The following is an 18,583-nucleotide window of genomic DNA, read 5'->3' on the forward strand; positions in this document are numbered from 1 at the left end:
GTTTAGCCCAAAAAGTTTCAAGTTCTAGATCCAGTGTTAGTTCTAGTGTTAATGTTAGCTCTAGTTTTAGTTGTTATTCGACGCTAATTACCTAAAATTTGTGAAGCTAATAAATTAAAATAATTAAAAATTAACAACAAACTGAGTTAAGGATCATTCTCAAAGAGCTTTTCATTTCGAGCTATTGTAACAGTCTAATTCAATTGCAACTACTGTCATAGCGAACAAACGAAACGGCTTTCAGTTAAACCCGGCAAAAAAATGACACCACCACACACAGAGTCACAGACACAGTCACACAGAGCATGAAGTCATTTCGTTTTTCGTTATTTCGGCTGCTGCAGCGAGCTGCAATATTCCCCAGAAACGCCATAAAGCCGAGTCGTAAAGGCATATGTCCGCTTCTAACGTTGTTGAAGCCGCCTTTCCGACGAAGGAGCAGTTAATGGAAAAGAGAATAAAAGCGCCGCGCTTTATAACCGCCATTACACCACCCTTTCTACACAAGAAGCCAGAACCTTATCATCCCTTTTAAGATATAGTAACAGTGTTTCCACTTAGGTACGTTATCTTTTTAACAAGGAGAATACTTTAAGTCACTTCGTTAAGGTGTTAGATTTAATTAAGTAAAATAATGATGTAGTAAAGTATTGTATTCTTAAGTGAGTTCTAATTGGGTCCAATTAATAATACGAAGAAATAAAAGTCTAGATAACAGGAACATGAGGGATAATACAATAAAAAGGTATTACCTAGAATTAATAATATAACGAGGGCGGAACAAATCGCCAAGAAATTGCCGTGTGTGTAAGAGTAGAACCGCCCGCGTGTATTTTCGCGAATGACACAAAACGAGCAACGGGAGAGGTCATCGTCGTGCTGTTGCCGTCTGCAAGGAACAGAGCCGCAACACGATCGCTGAGAGTCGACATCAAAGGCACCCCCGCGCAAAATAAAGTAAATTAATGGGTCGTCCGACAGAAGAATATTGTTTCAAAGGAGACAAGGACGATTTCCGACACTCCCGCACTCACTCGATCTAAAGAGAAGGATGGAGATCAGGTATGTACATACAAAGAGAAAAAATGACATGCCGTTGTTTTTAATTACTACCAGAGCAGGATCTGCTCGTGGTCTATATTTGTTACGGTTGAAGAACCGCAATATTAAAAAAAAAAACAATATATTGCATGAAAAACTTGATGGAACTAGAATGAATTTTGTTTTATCATTTTGTATTAAACTAGAAAAAACTCAATAAACGCAAAATTGAAAATTTTTACACTCTAAAATGTAAATGTATTTGTTCTCGTGACTTTCTCATTTCAACAACACCAAACAGGTGTTTACCGTATGGTGATGTTTGTTACTTAAGTTCTGCATGTGTCGGAGCTTTCTACTTACATCATTATAATTCCATCCGATAATCTTAGAGTAAGTACTAACCTATCCAACTACATTATCCAAGTATCCATCTTGTTGGAAGATAAACTATTCTTATACAGTTGGAAGCATCCATCAGTTGATCATTTCTGATCAATCATCTTCATGCTATGCTGTACAAATAACACATTTTTACAAATTAAATTATAAAGTTTAAATCCTTTAAAAAGCTGTAATTATTGGATTATTTCATTGACGTTATTGTAAAGTTGAAAACTATTTTAGGTTCTAGTAGCATCTATATTCCCATTATAAAATTTATATTTCCGTCTGATTTGGTTAGTTCTCAATTTTGCCTGTTACAACGCTAATTTCTTATGTTTGCAGACTTCTGCAAATTGATCCAACAAGACTAGCGATCATTTTGAGTTGATTGGAGAAGGCTTTATTTAAGTTGTTCAAAATATGCAAGGAATGTACTAAATGAGAGCGGACACTATTGAGTGCTCTTCCATATTTTCCATACAGTGATTAATAATGCACAGAATGAGGTCGATGCAAAGTCGACAAGTTTGATTATTATCAGCTTGTTCAATTTTGAATAGATGATCAGGAAATCAGGAAACCTGAGAGCGACCTTAAGCCCCCTTTACTGAGGCATAAAATCTCTTTGATTTTCTTTTACGCCGGAGCTATCATACTTGTGTGTGTCCTAGAAGTTCTTTTCAGCGCAAGGCTACCTTTGAGTCCTCCCATGTACTAATTACCTGTTTTAAGTAGCATTTTTATAGTCCACAACCACAGCAAAGTTGGAGTTCAATAAAGGACGTCCTCACTACCTCGTTGGCCAGTTTATCCGAGAGCTATTAGAGGTTACACCGTCATCTTCCTTGATTGAAATATGTTTTTCAAACATATTTCAATCAACTGAACGATTATGAAGATCGAACACAGTCGCAAGCTCCACTCTTGGAAAAATGCCTTGAATGTGGTAGAAAACGATCAGGTGCTTCCGATTGAACTGTGATGAAGATTTTGAAAGAACAATACTTGTTTAGATTGCATATTCAGCGCCATCAAGCACATCTTCCAATTTTTTCCAGGTATTACATTTTATTATTACAATGTATGTTGGTTGTTAATTGGGCTAATATTTCTACCAAACATATTTACCGGTACAATGTATTACAGCGTTTTGGAAAGCTACTTGGGCTACTAGACAATGAGTTTATGTATCATATGGAATTCAAGCAATCTTCTCCTAGAGGTATCAAATTGGCAGAATGGCTATCTTACGTGTGGAAATTATTTGACGTTATGTTATGTGGAAAAAATCTTTGGCCAACGATCTACAACTACGTCCATTGCTACTGGTGCTAGTGATGAATTGGTAGAAAAAAAACAAATTCATTGTTAACTTTAAATAAAGTACCTATAATTCAGTTTATAATCATAAAAATTGTGTAAATTTAGTTAAACATACTTCAGCTTCAATAAGAATTACCTTTTTATTCTGATAACTGAGGAATAAGAGATGTTATTAAGAAATTTATATTTTCGTTATAATAAATATTTCAATACTACTAACAGAAGCTTTCATTTAGAAAATTAATGGTTTTCTTATATTCCGTATACAATTGATTGATGGTTTAGCTTTCTCAGTTGTGGGCCACATATCTTTATTTTCATTAATTTCTACGTGTGACATCTCATTATTAAATCCAAAAATACATCGTTTCTAAAATTCTACGAATTTTTTCTATAAATAGCATTGAATGGTGAACTAATGAATATTAATGAATACATTTTATTACCTTTTTCCTTTTCGGAATTTTTTCTTTAGTACTCTCAAAGCTTCGATCATGATAAGAAACAATTCATTATCCTTATTACGAAACTTTAAATTGACCTTTTTTTCTCATCGTGAGAACCGGTTTTTAGTCTTTTGTGATGATTACTTTTTCGAAGATAAAAAAAAAGAAAAAAATTTTATTTATTTAAATCTGTATTTGTAATACGACAAATTTGTAACTAAATCTACATAGATTTGTATATAAACTAAATCAGCAAATAATGGAAGTTAACGACACTATCAAGAGACATTGATCAAACAAACCAGGGTGGCCGAAACTATTCTAGCCACACATACAAACGATGGCGAAATGAGATACGACTTGTGAACGGATCGGAACTGGTAGTTTATGGGTTTGTTACCCCCTAGTGGGGCAGGGTAATATATTCAAAAAGGCTGCACGTCGACGATCGTTATGCACGAAAGTCCGTGTATTCAATTTCTCCTTCAATGTTGGTGGTGTTTGGCTTCCGACCGTAGTGGTGGGCCTTTCGCAAAGCGAGACAAACCATTAATTTGGGGATACGTCGACGTAATGCGTAAGTTCCACGGCTTGCCGACGTTGCAATGTATATCGTAACAAGTATATTTGCAGAAAGTTTAATGAGGGTAAAGAATATTTACGCGTTTAGGAAAATCACAAATCGTATTCGTACAGTTAAATAGAAACGTTCGTTTGCCGTGTTGAGGAAGGGTATAGCGGCAAGAATCAATACTCTACGCTCGCTTTCCAAATTAATTGGACATAGGGATAATAAATTGCCTACTAGCACACGACGAATCTTCCCTTTTTAATCACTGAAGTGGGGATTTACTGTGTGATATCTTGATTACGGGCTAGACGAGACGGTTTAAATCATTCTCGCATAACTGCAAAAAATAAAGTACTCAAAACGACTCAAATTACACTTACGTCCACCATCAGGTTACTTTTATCACCTTTTCGTTTACTAATAAAAGAAAACGAATGCCTAAAAAAAAAAGATAAAGTAAAATAAAATCTTACCATTCAATTCCCAATAGTACGAAATGCCTTCAGTAGGTTTTGTCTCACAAAATAAGGTGACAGATCTTCCTGAGACAACTTCGTGGTCCTCGGGATGCTTGGAGAAATATAATTCGTCCTCAGAGGCGGCGACGACGACGGCTGACACTGTAAAACGACAAGAAGACGGAGGTATTAGAGGGTGTTTTCTAAATTCGGGTGAAAAATATTGCTAAGAGGTGGCAGAGGTGACAGTCAGCCCAACGTAAGGGAGCATAAATAATGTCAAAGGCGCTACGACGCCGACGGTGGAGTAAGGTGGAGACGGTTTCGCTTAAGATCCATTAGTTAAATTGGGGAGAATCGGGATCTTGTCAGTACTAAGTACACAAGGGTTTGCAGCGATCAAACGCCAAATCTTCCCTAAGTTTAAATTACAAAAACAAAGTTGTAATGTTCTTTATAATTCTTTTTGTAGATTATTTTTTAAGTAATTATTTTAGGAAAATTTATAGTAGGTATTTTTATCATTTTATTGTTAACTAAAAAATAACATTTTAAATCGCAGTATATACTAAACCGACGATTTTATTGGTGTATTCTAAACATTTATGCTCGAGCGTATGTCATGTCAAACTAAAAATATAGAACAATATTATTTTGAATATTCATTCTTGCAGTTGAAGCCAAAAACGATTTTATTACTATTTTATTGCTACAATTACAAATTCGTGGGATGGTTATTTAAATTTATACAATGTCACATAAAAATGTTATGCGTTCATAAAAAAAATATAAAAATTTAAATCGAGTAGAAATAGAATTCAAAATAGAAAACAATCATAGCTTTCAAATATATGTATGTAGTTATATTAGTATCCATCAATCAGCGTCAATTTCGTATGTTTATCTTAAAAATATTAATTTTTAAAGAGAACTTTGGTATAGTACAATAAACAGTTCATCTGCAACATTTCTGCTTTTGTCTGTATATCATTCCGAAAAGTAACAGATATCTTGGTGAAATTGGTATCATTTTGAAAAATTAACTCGATGTGAATCAATAAACACATATTTGACATAATCAGACGGAACAGCTTGTTTTTAAGGTCATTTCTTAGCTATCAGTGAGCTTATATTCAAATAATAGTTAACAATACTATAAGAGATTTATAAATCACATTTTTAATTTAAAATTACACCAAATCAAGTGTATCAAGCAAGCTAACGCCATGTTTAACATCATTTAGCGTGTGAAATTAATGTTAATCAGAAATTGATTTGGAATCCAATAAAGATGTTCATTGAAGTCATGTTGAAGTGATGACATGTACATTCGTCCTATGTCTACTGATTATCGAACAAATGAAAGAAAGTTCGTTTATACCATTAGGTTAATGTTAATGGATTTGTGTTTATTTTACCCTATAAACTGTAAAAGATGGTATTATGAATAGTAAAATGATAACATTAAAATGCTACGATAATTTACAAGAGATCATTATTTGTATATTGCTATAAATTTGAAAACTGATCCAATCTCCCACTTTCATTCCTTTTTGTACAAAACAAGTTTTGTTAAACAAGATGAGAAGAATTAAATTTCATAACGCTTCCCACAAAGTAAAAGTAAGTAAAAGCTATTGCAATCAGAAGATGAAATTGCTTTATCATAAATTGCGGTTAAAAAGGGAAAACATAATAATGTAATTTAAGTTAGAAATTGCTGAAAAAGATCTAATAAATTGAAATTATAGACAATCGCGAGAAATAAAGTAAAATTGTAGATTGCAAAGTATGACAGAAGAAATTGTCGTAATCATTTAGATTTCAATTACATTAGTTTTTTGTCAAATATAACATTTACCAGAAAATATCTTGAAAGAAGGACAGTACACGTATGAGAATCTAATTTCCTCAGTATCCAGCTGCGGTATCCACATTTATTTTCCAGCACTTAACCGCCTTTACGATGGCATTATTTATCGGATAGTACTTAGCCGGTATTCCTTATTTGGTATGAAGTGGAAAGAGAGATAAAGGCTTCCGTCCTGTAAAAGGACGTTTCGCGTTCTGTTAATTTTTCAGCCGGCAGAATGCCAGGAAGATCGCGAAATTGGTTTGCTTTGAGTTACGGAGTCCTCCGCGGCGCGTCTATTTTGTCTCTAAAGTCCGTAGACTAGCCGTAAACCAGTGCGGCCAGATGTAAATAAACTCTGAGAAGTACCGAGAAATGCTAAATGGCCTGCGAACGCATTCAAATAGGGGAGGGACCAAGAAAAATCGTTTCGTAGAACTTCTAGGGAATTGCAAAAGGAATGAATGAATGGGGATCCGTCGTCGTAGTGGTTGGCTTTTTCCTGAAGCATACGAAAGCACCCAAAGTGTTCTAAGGGACGTTGTGCTGCTCTTATTTTCAAGTCTAAGCGACTCTTTGTAGTCGTCGTTATATTATTCCACGTTTATTCCCGAATTAAAGACGGCAGAAACTGACGGAAATTAAATTCCATTAAACTATCTTAACTGTTACCGGAAAGTTTAGACAGTTGAGGTAAATGGTATACCTTAAACCTCATTAGTCGTTACCTGACCCGAGCTTCCTTACAAAGCAAGCTACTTGCAATCTAATAGAATCGGGGTTTTGCATGTACTACTAATTAAAGTTTTCGAGAGAAAATTGCGTTTAAGTCCATCTTTCGTAATATAATTAATATTTTGTTATTATATCGGACTTTATAAACAGATTTATATCTTGAATTACTAAAGATGCTCCTTAATTAATTATTTTATTTGTGTTTCTTAACTAACATTAAATAAAAAGATAATTGTGGAATTAGTTTTTATAGAGGTTCAATATTACAGTGTACACAAGTTAATTAAATGTTTTTGATTACTGATGTGCGTATTAAAAATCAATTATAACTGTGTTTTTAACGGTAATTTATTTATTACATTAAGAAAATAATCTTAATCACATATTATGAAAGTTATACTCGTTTTTTTATTTCCTTTCTTTAACTTCCCCCGCATTTACGACAATACTAATACAAATAATCCGTTGAAATAAAAGTAAAGGGACTTGAATAAACGGTCATTCTTGTTCTTGATTAAAGAAAAGCAAGACCGGAAAACCCCATCAAACGCGCGCGACCGTAAATATTTGCGAACGCATTAGCGTGTTTACCCATTCAGGTCTCTTTCTCTCTCTAGGTACGAGATTCTTTTTTGATGTACGCTCCATTCGCCACCACCGGCGGATACCTGTTTACCCGTCGGGTAAATACCTTATACGGACTGGCACTTGGTATAAAACGCGAACGAACAAGCCTCGGCGACGAGAATAAAACGATCATCGATCCCATCATAATGTTTATAGCAAATATTGACTTGTTTGCTAATCCACGATAAGTTTTTTTGAACATTGCCGACCGTATACTTCAGCACGATAAGGTGATCTGCAAACATTTTCAATTGAATAAGTGAGATGAACCATCGAAAATATCAAGTACTTATGAGGTATTAGCTAAAAAAATGATAATAGTTCGGGTTATCAGATTTTTCAATTACTACGTTAATTCAAACTGTTAGGTTGAAGTGCTGAATAAATAGTAATAAAGCGTAAAGGGTTTAGTAACAAAAATCAATTTCAATCATTTTCTGTAAAGTTCTAAAAGTATGAATGGAAATAAAAATGGACAATACAATACGCCTTAAATCTAAATATAAATTTCTAAAACGGCCTAAATACAGATGTCTTAAAGTTTTAGAGGGTTGCTTTTCTCGTAAGTTACTATTAATACGAATTTAATGTTTGAGCAGGATGATTCATACTTCTAAAACCAATCTCATAAAAGGTTATGTCTGCATTTGCTGGTAGTGAATAAAAAAGAACTCGTGTTGATACTACCGCAGTGGAGAAATGTTCTTTACAACTCTGAGCAAATAAAAACCCAACCCACAAACTTATTAGAAATTGAATTGTGTTGTGTAATATTGCACAATAGAAGAAAGATTGATGAACTATAATGAAACTCTTCTTGGGAAGCGAAATACGTCTTAAGTAAAGTTTTAAAAGATTTGTCATTAGAGATAAATGAAGGTAGGATTAGACGGGTGTTCTTTGGTCTATTTCATAAAAGTGTATAGAAATATTTAACATTACTTGTGCAATCCAAAAAGCACCAAATTTATTTCTGTTTGAAAATTTCAATATTTCAGAACTCGTAGCAGTTTTCAAAATTATGAGTGAAGCAAAAGAGTCTCAATATCGTAATATACTACTAATACACTTATGCAGCTTTTCAACATGTCTGAGACCGAAATGGAACAATAATAATAATAATAATAATATATCTTTATTGTGCCTTCCACGGAATACAAATAACATTCTGTTTCATAATATAAATTAAAGAAGGAACACAATGGGCGGGTTCCAGACAAAGTCTGCTCATACCAACCCAGTTGGTTGCAAAGAAAAAAATAAAAATTAACCGAAAAAAAAAAACATGAGAAAGAAAATAAAAGAAAAAAGAACATATGATATGAATTATAAGATACTTCAACAATTAAAGCAAAAAAAAAAAAACACAAATTTATACTGCCTTCACAAACTCCAACCTGCCAACGGTAAATATCCCAGCATCAGATATTATTCTCCCCCTTGCTGCTGAAACCACAGTCGCATCAAACACTTTTTGATTGTGCATAAGCTCAGAGTTCGCATATCACTTGGCAATTTACTATAAGATTTGTAAATGTGATAGCTGAAGCTTCTTTCAAATAGAGACGTTCGATGTTTTGGTGGATATATAGGATTGCTTAATCTCGTAACATATGGGTTGGTTGCCGTAAGATAGGCTCGATGAGGATAAAGTCCACGCAAATAAGAATAAGCATTTTTGATGTAATAGCCAATCTGCGATCTGTATCTAAACGTATTATCTATTCTTAACCCTAAGCATTTGGATTCCTGAACTAAACTGATTATTTCACCATTCATTTGTATATTTAACACAGGTCTGCTACTAGCCCTGGCATTACCGAGACACATATACATGGATTTAGTTGGGCTGACTTTCAATTGATAGTTAGCTGCCACACGATACATTCTATTTAAGTCGTTATTTATTTTAGCTTCAGCAACATGATAATCAATACCTGGGAACGAAAAATATAACTGTAAATCATCAGCATACATATTAATTTTACAATACTCCAATTGTTTTGCAAATTGTGACGTGTAAAGCGTAAACAACAACGGCCCCAGAACTGACCCTTGCGGGACACCTGTGGTAATCCTCACCACGCTGGACACATCGTCTCCTATCCTACACATCTGCGTCCTATCAGTAAGATAATTATTTAATAGAGAAATCGCACCTTCAGTAAAACCCAAGCATTTTAAAGTATTACATAATTTCACGTGATTTATAGTGTCGAAGGCCTTAGAAAAGTCCAAAAAAACAACTGCAGTATACTGTTCATTATCTGAAGCGCACAATATGTCATCAGTTAAGTTCAACATCGCTGTTGTACAACTATACCCAGGACGGAATCCCGATTGTTCTTGTGGCAATAAACTATTTGATTCAACATAATTCATCATTTGCACTTTCATTATCTTCTCCATGACCTTCGACAACACAGGTAAAATACTAATAGGACGCAAATCCTTTATCAGTATCTTTATCAGTATCAATTATGGGAGATACATTAATAGTCCAGAAATATGCCAATTTGTGACATCAATTTCTGCCAACAATTTTGAGGGGTTTCTCTTGCAAAGTAAAGCCAATTACGATTATAGGAAGTAGAAGAACTTGTGTGCAACGCAGTATTAAAAGACCAGGCGGTTCTTGGAACATTAGGAAATCGGCGATAGGTAACCATAATTCATAGAACATCTCCCAATGTTTACTAATAGTATCGATCCTTTGGTGTGAGCAACCATTTACCTCTTAGAGTCTCAATGACATTTTATGCTTAACAATTTAACAGATATAGTAGACGTAGTCGGCCACTACATCTGCAAAGCTGCATAAAAGAGACCACAAAGTAGTGTATTATAACATTTGCAAACTTGTTTCATTAATAATCGCACTCGTCTAAATATTGATGAGAGGCTGACGACTTCATTCAAGTATTTTCGACGCATTTTCATGACTGATATGATGACTAAAACAGAATGTACGGAAGACAAAGGTTGCGAATCAAAATCAAAATCAGAGAGTATAGAAAGTTTTTTTTCTATAAACCAGAAAAGTACTGAAAAAATCTTTACATGGAAAACCATTTGTTTTTCTGATACTTTCAGGAGTCAGTATAGAAATCTCAGTGTAGCAGCTTCGCTAATTTACTACTGTTGCGGTCTACTTCCGACGGCCATCTTGAAAGTATTAGTATACTTTAGATCGAAAGTTTCGAATGAAAATTTCAAAGCTGTACAAATAGTTGAACCTAAAAAAGTTCTAACGAACTAGTTACGCGGAACACCTGTATATATTATATAAATTATATCCAGCGTTACAAGAAAACATTTATCCTCAAACCGCCGAGATAATTTTGTGATGATATATCAATTCTAGCCATTTCACACGAAACCATACCTAACATTTCTTTTTCTACTATCTCAACATTTTAATTACAGAGAATAAGTACCTAAACACTGGTTTCATGGAAGTACACAGTATACATAATCTAATCGCTTTATCTGAACCAACTTGTTTTATTTCGGGAGTTATCTGCGTTTGGCAGTAATGTAATGACATGGCCGTCAAAATCTTTTGGGAAACTTGCCGCCGAGGAATAATACCTAATAAACTAACAACCACCTGAACATATTGACGAGAAACCAGTATCACCAGATAACAATCCATAATCATCAAGAACTTATCTACTTATTGATAACTGTTATATAACGATCCATAATTGTTCTAAAGTATCGTATTAATTCAATTCCTTGTTTATGTTGATGTATACAATCTATTAATTAAACAATGTACAAATTATATTTCACAAAATTAACCAGTTTACGAGTTACCTTGTATCTCTAACCCAGGAAAATACTTGTATATGCAAGATAAAATTATGCCTGTTGAAATTACATCATTTAACGAGTAGTATCCATTCTCTAAACATGGCGCGGCTTTTAAATTTCTCCAGCGCTTAAATTTCAATACCTAACTTTTACAGTTAACATCCTCAGATGACAGTTTGCTTTTAAATTACACGTAATTACGCTGTCTTTAATTACGCATACAAAAAATAACGTATTAAACGAGAATTTCTATTTGAAAAACAACCATATTATGCATAGATGTACAATTTTAATGCGGATTTTTTAGTTTTCTTTTCATTATACGTACCAACTAGTTAACATTATACGTACCATTTATAACAATAATGATGGCGATATCATTAACAGTTAATGCTGACGCTTTCTCGATACATCGTTAGGACGTTCGTTTCTCGGCTGTTAATAACCCGACAAAAAAAGTGAAATGCCGGGCACTCGTGAAGGCAGTGTGCACCAACGTTCACACTGTGGCAAATTGAAATGACTTTGCGGAAGCGAGTCTTTTCAATAAATCCATCCATCATGATTGCCCGTGTACAAAACGCGAAGAGAAAAAGAAAAACAGAGAGACTCGTCGTGTACGTAAAAGAAGAAAAAACGATTCAACTCATCGCCTCTGAAGCCAATTCAGTACAATTACACGGTGCGCCACACACAAATTGGCGTCTTAATGGTTCGAAACGACGAAGAAATTCTAAAAATGAAAAAAAATCATTTTTACCCAATAGCGCTTAATTACTAATTAATAATTAGTCAACCATGCCGACATAGCGTGCAAAATTTACTTAAAACAATATTTTTTTGTCAAAAATAAAGTATTGATCAATTTTATGTTTTGAAACAAATTTTGCATTGTTGGAACTTTAAAAACTCCTTTCACTTGTAAAGGAAGTGGGCGTATTCTACTTAGACCCCCAGAGTTGGGAGAGTACTTTACAACTTCCGAGTGCCTATAATAGTTCTTAGCCGGAGAATCGGCGCGACACATCCATTCATAATCCTTCGAAATCCACTTTGCATACTCGGTTGTGCGGTGGAGGAATGATCCAAGACTTAAGAGTAGAGTATAGGGTTAGCTCATTCTCACGGCGCGGTTGAATCGGTTTTCCCGCAATATAATTGATCTATAATTCATGCCGCCTCGGTGCGATAAAACCAAATTACGATGGGACTGGTTCCGTTCCGTCGCGTCGTGCGAAAGGAAAGGTTGAAAGAGTCTATATAGAAAAGGAGAGGAAAAGAGGACGGATCCGTGCCACACCGGAGTTTGGAGAACAATGAAAACGGTCCTCTGGTAAATATTTCATAAGTCCAATGTGCGTGATAATTCACTAATACGGAGATGACTTTTTTATTTGATTTTTCTACAAGATGTAATGGCCTGTTTAATTTCGAGATAAACTTCAAGAAGAATCTTTGTACTAAAGTATTGAAATCATAAGATGATGTTAAAAAAAGGCATTAATGTATACCTAAGTTCAGAACACAAAGAGTTAAAGAATTAGGTTCAAGAGTCAATGTTATTGTAACTTATTTATTTAAAATGCTAAATACTTTTTTTTCTTTGAAATTGTATCTTGATTTCAATAACCTGTAAATATGAATAAAGATGTATGAACCTCTAGCAAGGTTAAGAAGCAATCGAAGTTTAATTTAAACCTCATGAGCACCTGCATCGCGTGAAACACACCAAGAGACGAGTCTTTGTTAGCTCACAGCTGCCAGTCGGGGGGCAATTTAAATGGAATTATCAACCCGGGAAAACGACATTGCGTCAAAAGAGATGATCTTGTAGTTTTAAACCGGTTTAGAATCATCTAAGAAATCCCAAGAATACAACATCATAAAAGCAATTAAACATTTCACCAAACTATAAGATGAATCCACTAGGAGAATAATTTTTTTAATAAAAAATGTTGAGGCATACTTAACAGAAATTTGTACGCAACGGTTTGGAAGCCAGCATTTAGTGAACGAATACCACACAACAATGGCCAAGCTTTAAATTCTTTTCAAAGACAGGTAGAAAAACTCCTCAATAGGTAATAATTAACCCGGAGAAAAGGGACCTCTCCGCACTCTATTCACCCAAGATACAATGTTAAGCACCTCTTTACGCATTCTTCTCAACTGACGACTACAACAAGATCACAAAGCGGCGTTATCTATTACACTAAAAAAAATGTCTTATCCTTCAAACACTTCGTAATATAGAAATCGCGAAACCGTTTAAAGCAAACTGTATTACGTTTAGTGGGAAGGTGAAAACATAAACTCAACCACACGCATTTGGGGAACGTATTGATTTGGTGTAAATGGAGTTTTGGCTACGGGATATAAAATCCGCTTCCGCTGGAACTAAATTGAATGAATCAACATCAACACCGACTTCGATGCTGTTGGTTCCCCCTGTTTTATCGTCAAAAGTACTTATAACTTGACGGAAAATGGTGGAACTGCATTCCGTGGGGGTTCCCGAGGGTTTACTGACGAAAAGGGCAATATACATGTTCGGATCAATAGTTCACAAAGCATGGTGTTTTGTTCTTATATTTTATCAAAATATTTTAAATAACACTATGAACATTAAATACAAAAAATGTTAACTGTTAAATTTCAATAAAGAATCAAGTTTGTTTGAGTTTATAAGTAAAGTTGTTGAAAGATTTCATCTGTCCCCCAATGTATTCGTGCCCTTACAATAAACCTGCGCCAGCAGACAAGTATTCTCATTCCGATCTTGTTCAGACAAGTACATCACTAGGGGTACATTTAACAATGGCCCTTATTAACATTGAATTGAATTATTTGTCGTCGGCACCAACTTTAAAAAAAATCTCACTCAAATGCGTTACATACAATAACATTTTCAACTCAATTTTTAATATTAAATCTGCGAAAGGAAAGGTAAAATACCTTAACGCTAGATGTCCACAAAAGTAACTTCACCTAGAGATACAGTCAAGTACCGTTTCGGTCTTGATTTCAATTCTAAAACGTTTACGACGCATCCCGTGTAGTACATTTTACTTCAACCACGGAATGTTCGGACTAACACAAACCGTTAGTATACTCGGATTAATCGTTGTTTAAAAAGTTTAAATAACCGTTACAGTTGTTTTGTCTAAACTAGATTTGGTATCTCTTCCAGATGATCGATTAAATCTGTTCGTATTTGTAACTTGTAGGTTCCTTAAAAGAACAGAAACATCTGTCCAGATTTATCTTGTAACTGTAATAAAGTAAACCATCTATAGGATAGATGATGTAGTTATGCCTGTCATATTTACTGCAATAAAATTGTTAAAATTTTTAAAGTTAAGAACTTAAAGTAAAAAGTTTTGATATCATTTAAAAATAACAAAGTTTATTTGGAAATTAAAACAGTTATAAGTAGACAACACGCTTTAATGTATATCATCAAGTTTAATGTATATCATTATTATAATTCCAAAATGTATTAGCACTTACCATTGTTTTTAATACAGTAAAACCTCGATATAACGTTCTAATACGAGGAAAGTTAGTTCTAGTTTTAGTTCTGTAAGACTGTACAACACTAGACCTAGAACTAGAAAGTTTCAGGTTTAGTCGTGCGTCTTCAGACACTTCATGGATGAGTGCATGAGAAATTTGTACGTGGACGTTCCAGAAGTATTGAAACCCAAGATAGTATCTTAAATGTTCAAAGCACAATGATTACGAGTCCACAAAAGACAAGTACGAGAGTGTTATTCAAAATGATAAACATATGAATGGATCCACATTTCACGTCATCAGCAGTATGAATGAGCAAAATTTCGTCATTTGGAATACAGAAAATCACGTTTAAGATATAGGTCCACAAGACCTATGGGTTAGTATATAGTATGAATTACAAAAGCGAGATGCCAAAACACTTCATTCTTTCTTCCTCATAAATTTCTTCCAAAAGTCTCGTGGAAATTATTCTCTGTGAAGAGGAATTGTTTTCTGCACTTGAAAAGTGTCTAGATACCTAAAGCTCTAAAGTTGCAAATATAGCTTTTGCGATTAGCTTGTCTATTTTTTTTTCTCATCAGCATTTGCCCGAAAACAAGCTTTCTAGATACTTTTAGGTGCAACTATCAACTGAGAATCTATAAGTATCCAGTAGTCCAGAAGTATTCGAAAACAAAACCCAACCTAATCTAACCCAACTCAACAGGAAAGTCAAGTACGAGAGAGATATTCGAAAAGACAACCATAAACACACGAATGAACACACATTTCACGTCAACAAAATTTCGTCCTGTGGAATACAGAAAATCCCGTTTAACTAAGAATGGACACTCGATCTTCTCCGAAAGTAAATGTATGCTGTGCTGATCAGTCTACAACAGAGAAGTCTTACTTAGTTACGGTGCATAATTTTGTTCTATACAAAATCACCGTGTTATTCATTAAAGATACGGCATTACTTGGATGAAACATTCGGTTTGGGAATGCCAAAAAATGCTGTATACTACAAGACTTACTGACATTAATGACTTAAAACAATACATAACAATGGTTGTCAGCTATGATGATAGTACTTCATTCATGCATTGAGAACCAAGGAGTACTACAGATTGAAGGAAAGCAATAACTTCATTTGGACTTGTGTACATAATGTAATTGTATATTATTACTTTTTATTATTAAAATTGTGAAAACTGGGCAGAAAGACTATGGTCGATAGCCCTTTTAGACCAACGTACAGCGTTTTTCTATTTCTTGTTTTGTTGTAACTATTTTAATTTGTATTGTTGACCTGAATAAACATTGTTCTCTCAATCTCGTTAAAAATTAATTGTCTCCAAAATACAATCATCTAATAAGTACCGTTTCATTTTGAAATTCAAAGTCTTCTAGGAATCGATGAGAAAGTGTTAGTTTAGATTCAAATTTAGGTGTGGCATAATATTCAGCAAATAGTAACCAGTAAGAGTCGCAGGAAAATGTTAAGCTAATACAGAACGGATTTAATAGACTTATAAACTTCGATAGTACAAGTATAAATCGATTTTTTTATGTCAAACCAGAAGCATTTATGTGTACACCGTGAAGAAAACGTATGACCATTACTCAAAAAGTTGACATGGTTTATGATAATGAGTTCATTTCGTATACAGCATGTACCAATCCACATCAAAGGATTGAATCTCTTTTCTTAAGCGGAACACGACTTATTATTAAGCCATGTATATAAAGACTAGTTCTGAATTTTAATAGATCTGTTCAACATCTTTACGATCTACAGGACATCCGCCGCTATTTTACAAAAGGTGTTCCTAAAGGAACATAATTATACACCTATTTTACATTCTCATAAATATTACTCCATTAAATTTATAATATACATGCAAAATTTTATTCATCAAAACTGCGAAAATTGTGTTGAATCAAACTTTTTGTTGGAAGTTGGATAATTTAACCAAATTATCTTCATATTATGGCCAATAACTAAACCAGATTCTTCCGGATATACAAAACGTGTACCCAATTTAATAAGCGGAAATGCACCGTCGAAAACCAATCGAATCAATAACGTTTTGGATACTCGTTCACGCGTTCCCGGCCAAATTGAATACAACAAAAGCTTGCGCGAATGTTATTTCCGAGTGCGAAACCGCGTTCGATGAACTGCAGTAAATTGCCCCCCGGAAACACAACTTTTTATACTACGTTTTTTCTTCATCCAAATACACAAATAAAGTACCTACCTATCAATCCAAACGCTAATTCCCAAAACGCGCACATACTGGAAAGTTTATTTTGCGAGATTAACACTTTAAACACTTTAAAAGAAAAATTAAAAATGTTTATTGAGTTAATTACGGTTCACTTGTATGGGAGGGGAATAGTTTTATATTAAACCCACACACGCTTTACACGCATTTTGTAAATATCCATTCAAACTCGTCAGCGTCCCTCTTGGGCATTAACTACTACAACCCTACACGGACACACGCGGTAAACTGAAGAGAGCTTTAGAAGCCGGCTGCTGGTTGCTGCTTACAGCCGGTATTTTAAATTTTCACTTCGGTAACATTACGAGCATTTACGAACTTTACCGACACAATTCTTTTAAAACAGGTTTGACGAGAATATAGACAACCAATTATACTTTACTAAAGAAAATGATATAATATCATAAATAAAATCACCATTTAATCTATTTAAATATAACTAATTATATTAATTATAATAAACTAATTTATTATTAGATTATTTGTTGTTCTCAAAGTATAAAAAAATTGTATTATGTGGTGTATATGCAACCCAATACACCATACTTTAATTTTTCATACTTATGAACTATATTTGTTATTATATTTTATTATTAAATAAAATAAAACTAGTTTATAAGAAATCATTTAGAAAAACTATTAATGTTTATTAGTCAAAGTAAAGGTGTTAATGTATAGGTTTTGTGGGAAATTATATTTTGATTGAGTCTTGACGTTTATTAAGATTAAACATAATTAATCTATTCCTCATTTATTACAGGTTGTATTTATTAATTTTAACACCATTTTTAAAATGATTTTTTAATTTTTGTACATTTTAATTTCAAAATTAATGTTAATATTTTTAGGCAACCCAACATACTCTGCACTTCAAGCTTAATTATTATTTTTAACATTAATACTTAATTATTTAATTAAATGATTTGTAATGTTCAACATTGTTAAATAATGTCCCTAATGCCGTCTGACAGTTTCTAGCAGAGCCTCGTTACGGCTTCTCATGCAGACCCACTTCCCAGGAGGCCTGATGATGGGGACTAATAATGTTAGAGCAATTCTTGCATAGCAAAGCGCCCCTTAAATACGGATTGGTGTGTGGCTAGAAAAGTCGTTTAAACAGTTCAAATCGTCTGGAGAAGACAATATCTTTCCTGCTTTGTTACAGCAAGGAAGGTTGCTATTATTGCCTATTTTGGTAACAATTTTCAGAGCGGATGTCACCTGGAAATATGTTTCAACATTTCTGTTAAAAACCCTCGAAAAAGTTCTGGAACGGTATATCTGTAGGGTGCCACTGGTATCTGGTCCACTTAGTCGTCACCAATACGCTTATCAAGCGGGAAAGTCAGCAGAACTGGCTCTACACAACTTGATTGGTAGAGTATCCAGGACGCTCCAGGATAATGACATCTTGGTTTTTGTGTTTCTGGATATAGAAGGTGCGTTCAACAACGCAATACCACAATCTCTTGAAAGAGCTCCTCTTGACAGGGGAGTGGAATTAACTATAGCGGGTTATATCGGCAATATGCTTGATA

The 18,583-nt window shown here is 34.0% G+C and overlaps 1 protein-coding gene across 1 annotated transcript in view; it reads right to left on the reverse strand.

Annotated features, from left to right (window-relative positions):
• The window catches only part of LOC111425919 (tyrosine-protein kinase-like otk), a 77,598-nt gene extending 60,284 nt beyond the window's left edge, over positions 1-17,314 (reverse strand). The window contains exons 1-2 of the mRNA XM_023060212.2: positions 17,019-17,314; positions 4,242-4,388 (exon numbers count right to left, since the gene is read on the reverse strand). Of these exons, the coding sequence (XP_022915980.2) occupies positions 4,242-4,388; positions 17,019-17,055 (184 nt within the window). The 5' untranslated portion in view covers positions 17,056-17,314. The remainder of the gene's footprint in view (positions 1-4,241; positions 4,389-17,018) is intronic.
• Positions 17,315-18,583: the final 1,269 nt, after the last annotated feature.

The sequence above is a fragment of the Onthophagus taurus genome, chromosome 2, assembly GCF_036711975.1.
Source record: "Onthophagus taurus isolate NC chromosome 2, IU_Otau_3.0, whole genome shotgun sequence".
NCBI classification, from domain to species: Eukaryota; Metazoa; Arthropoda; class Insecta; order Coleoptera; family Scarabaeidae; genus Onthophagus; species Onthophagus taurus.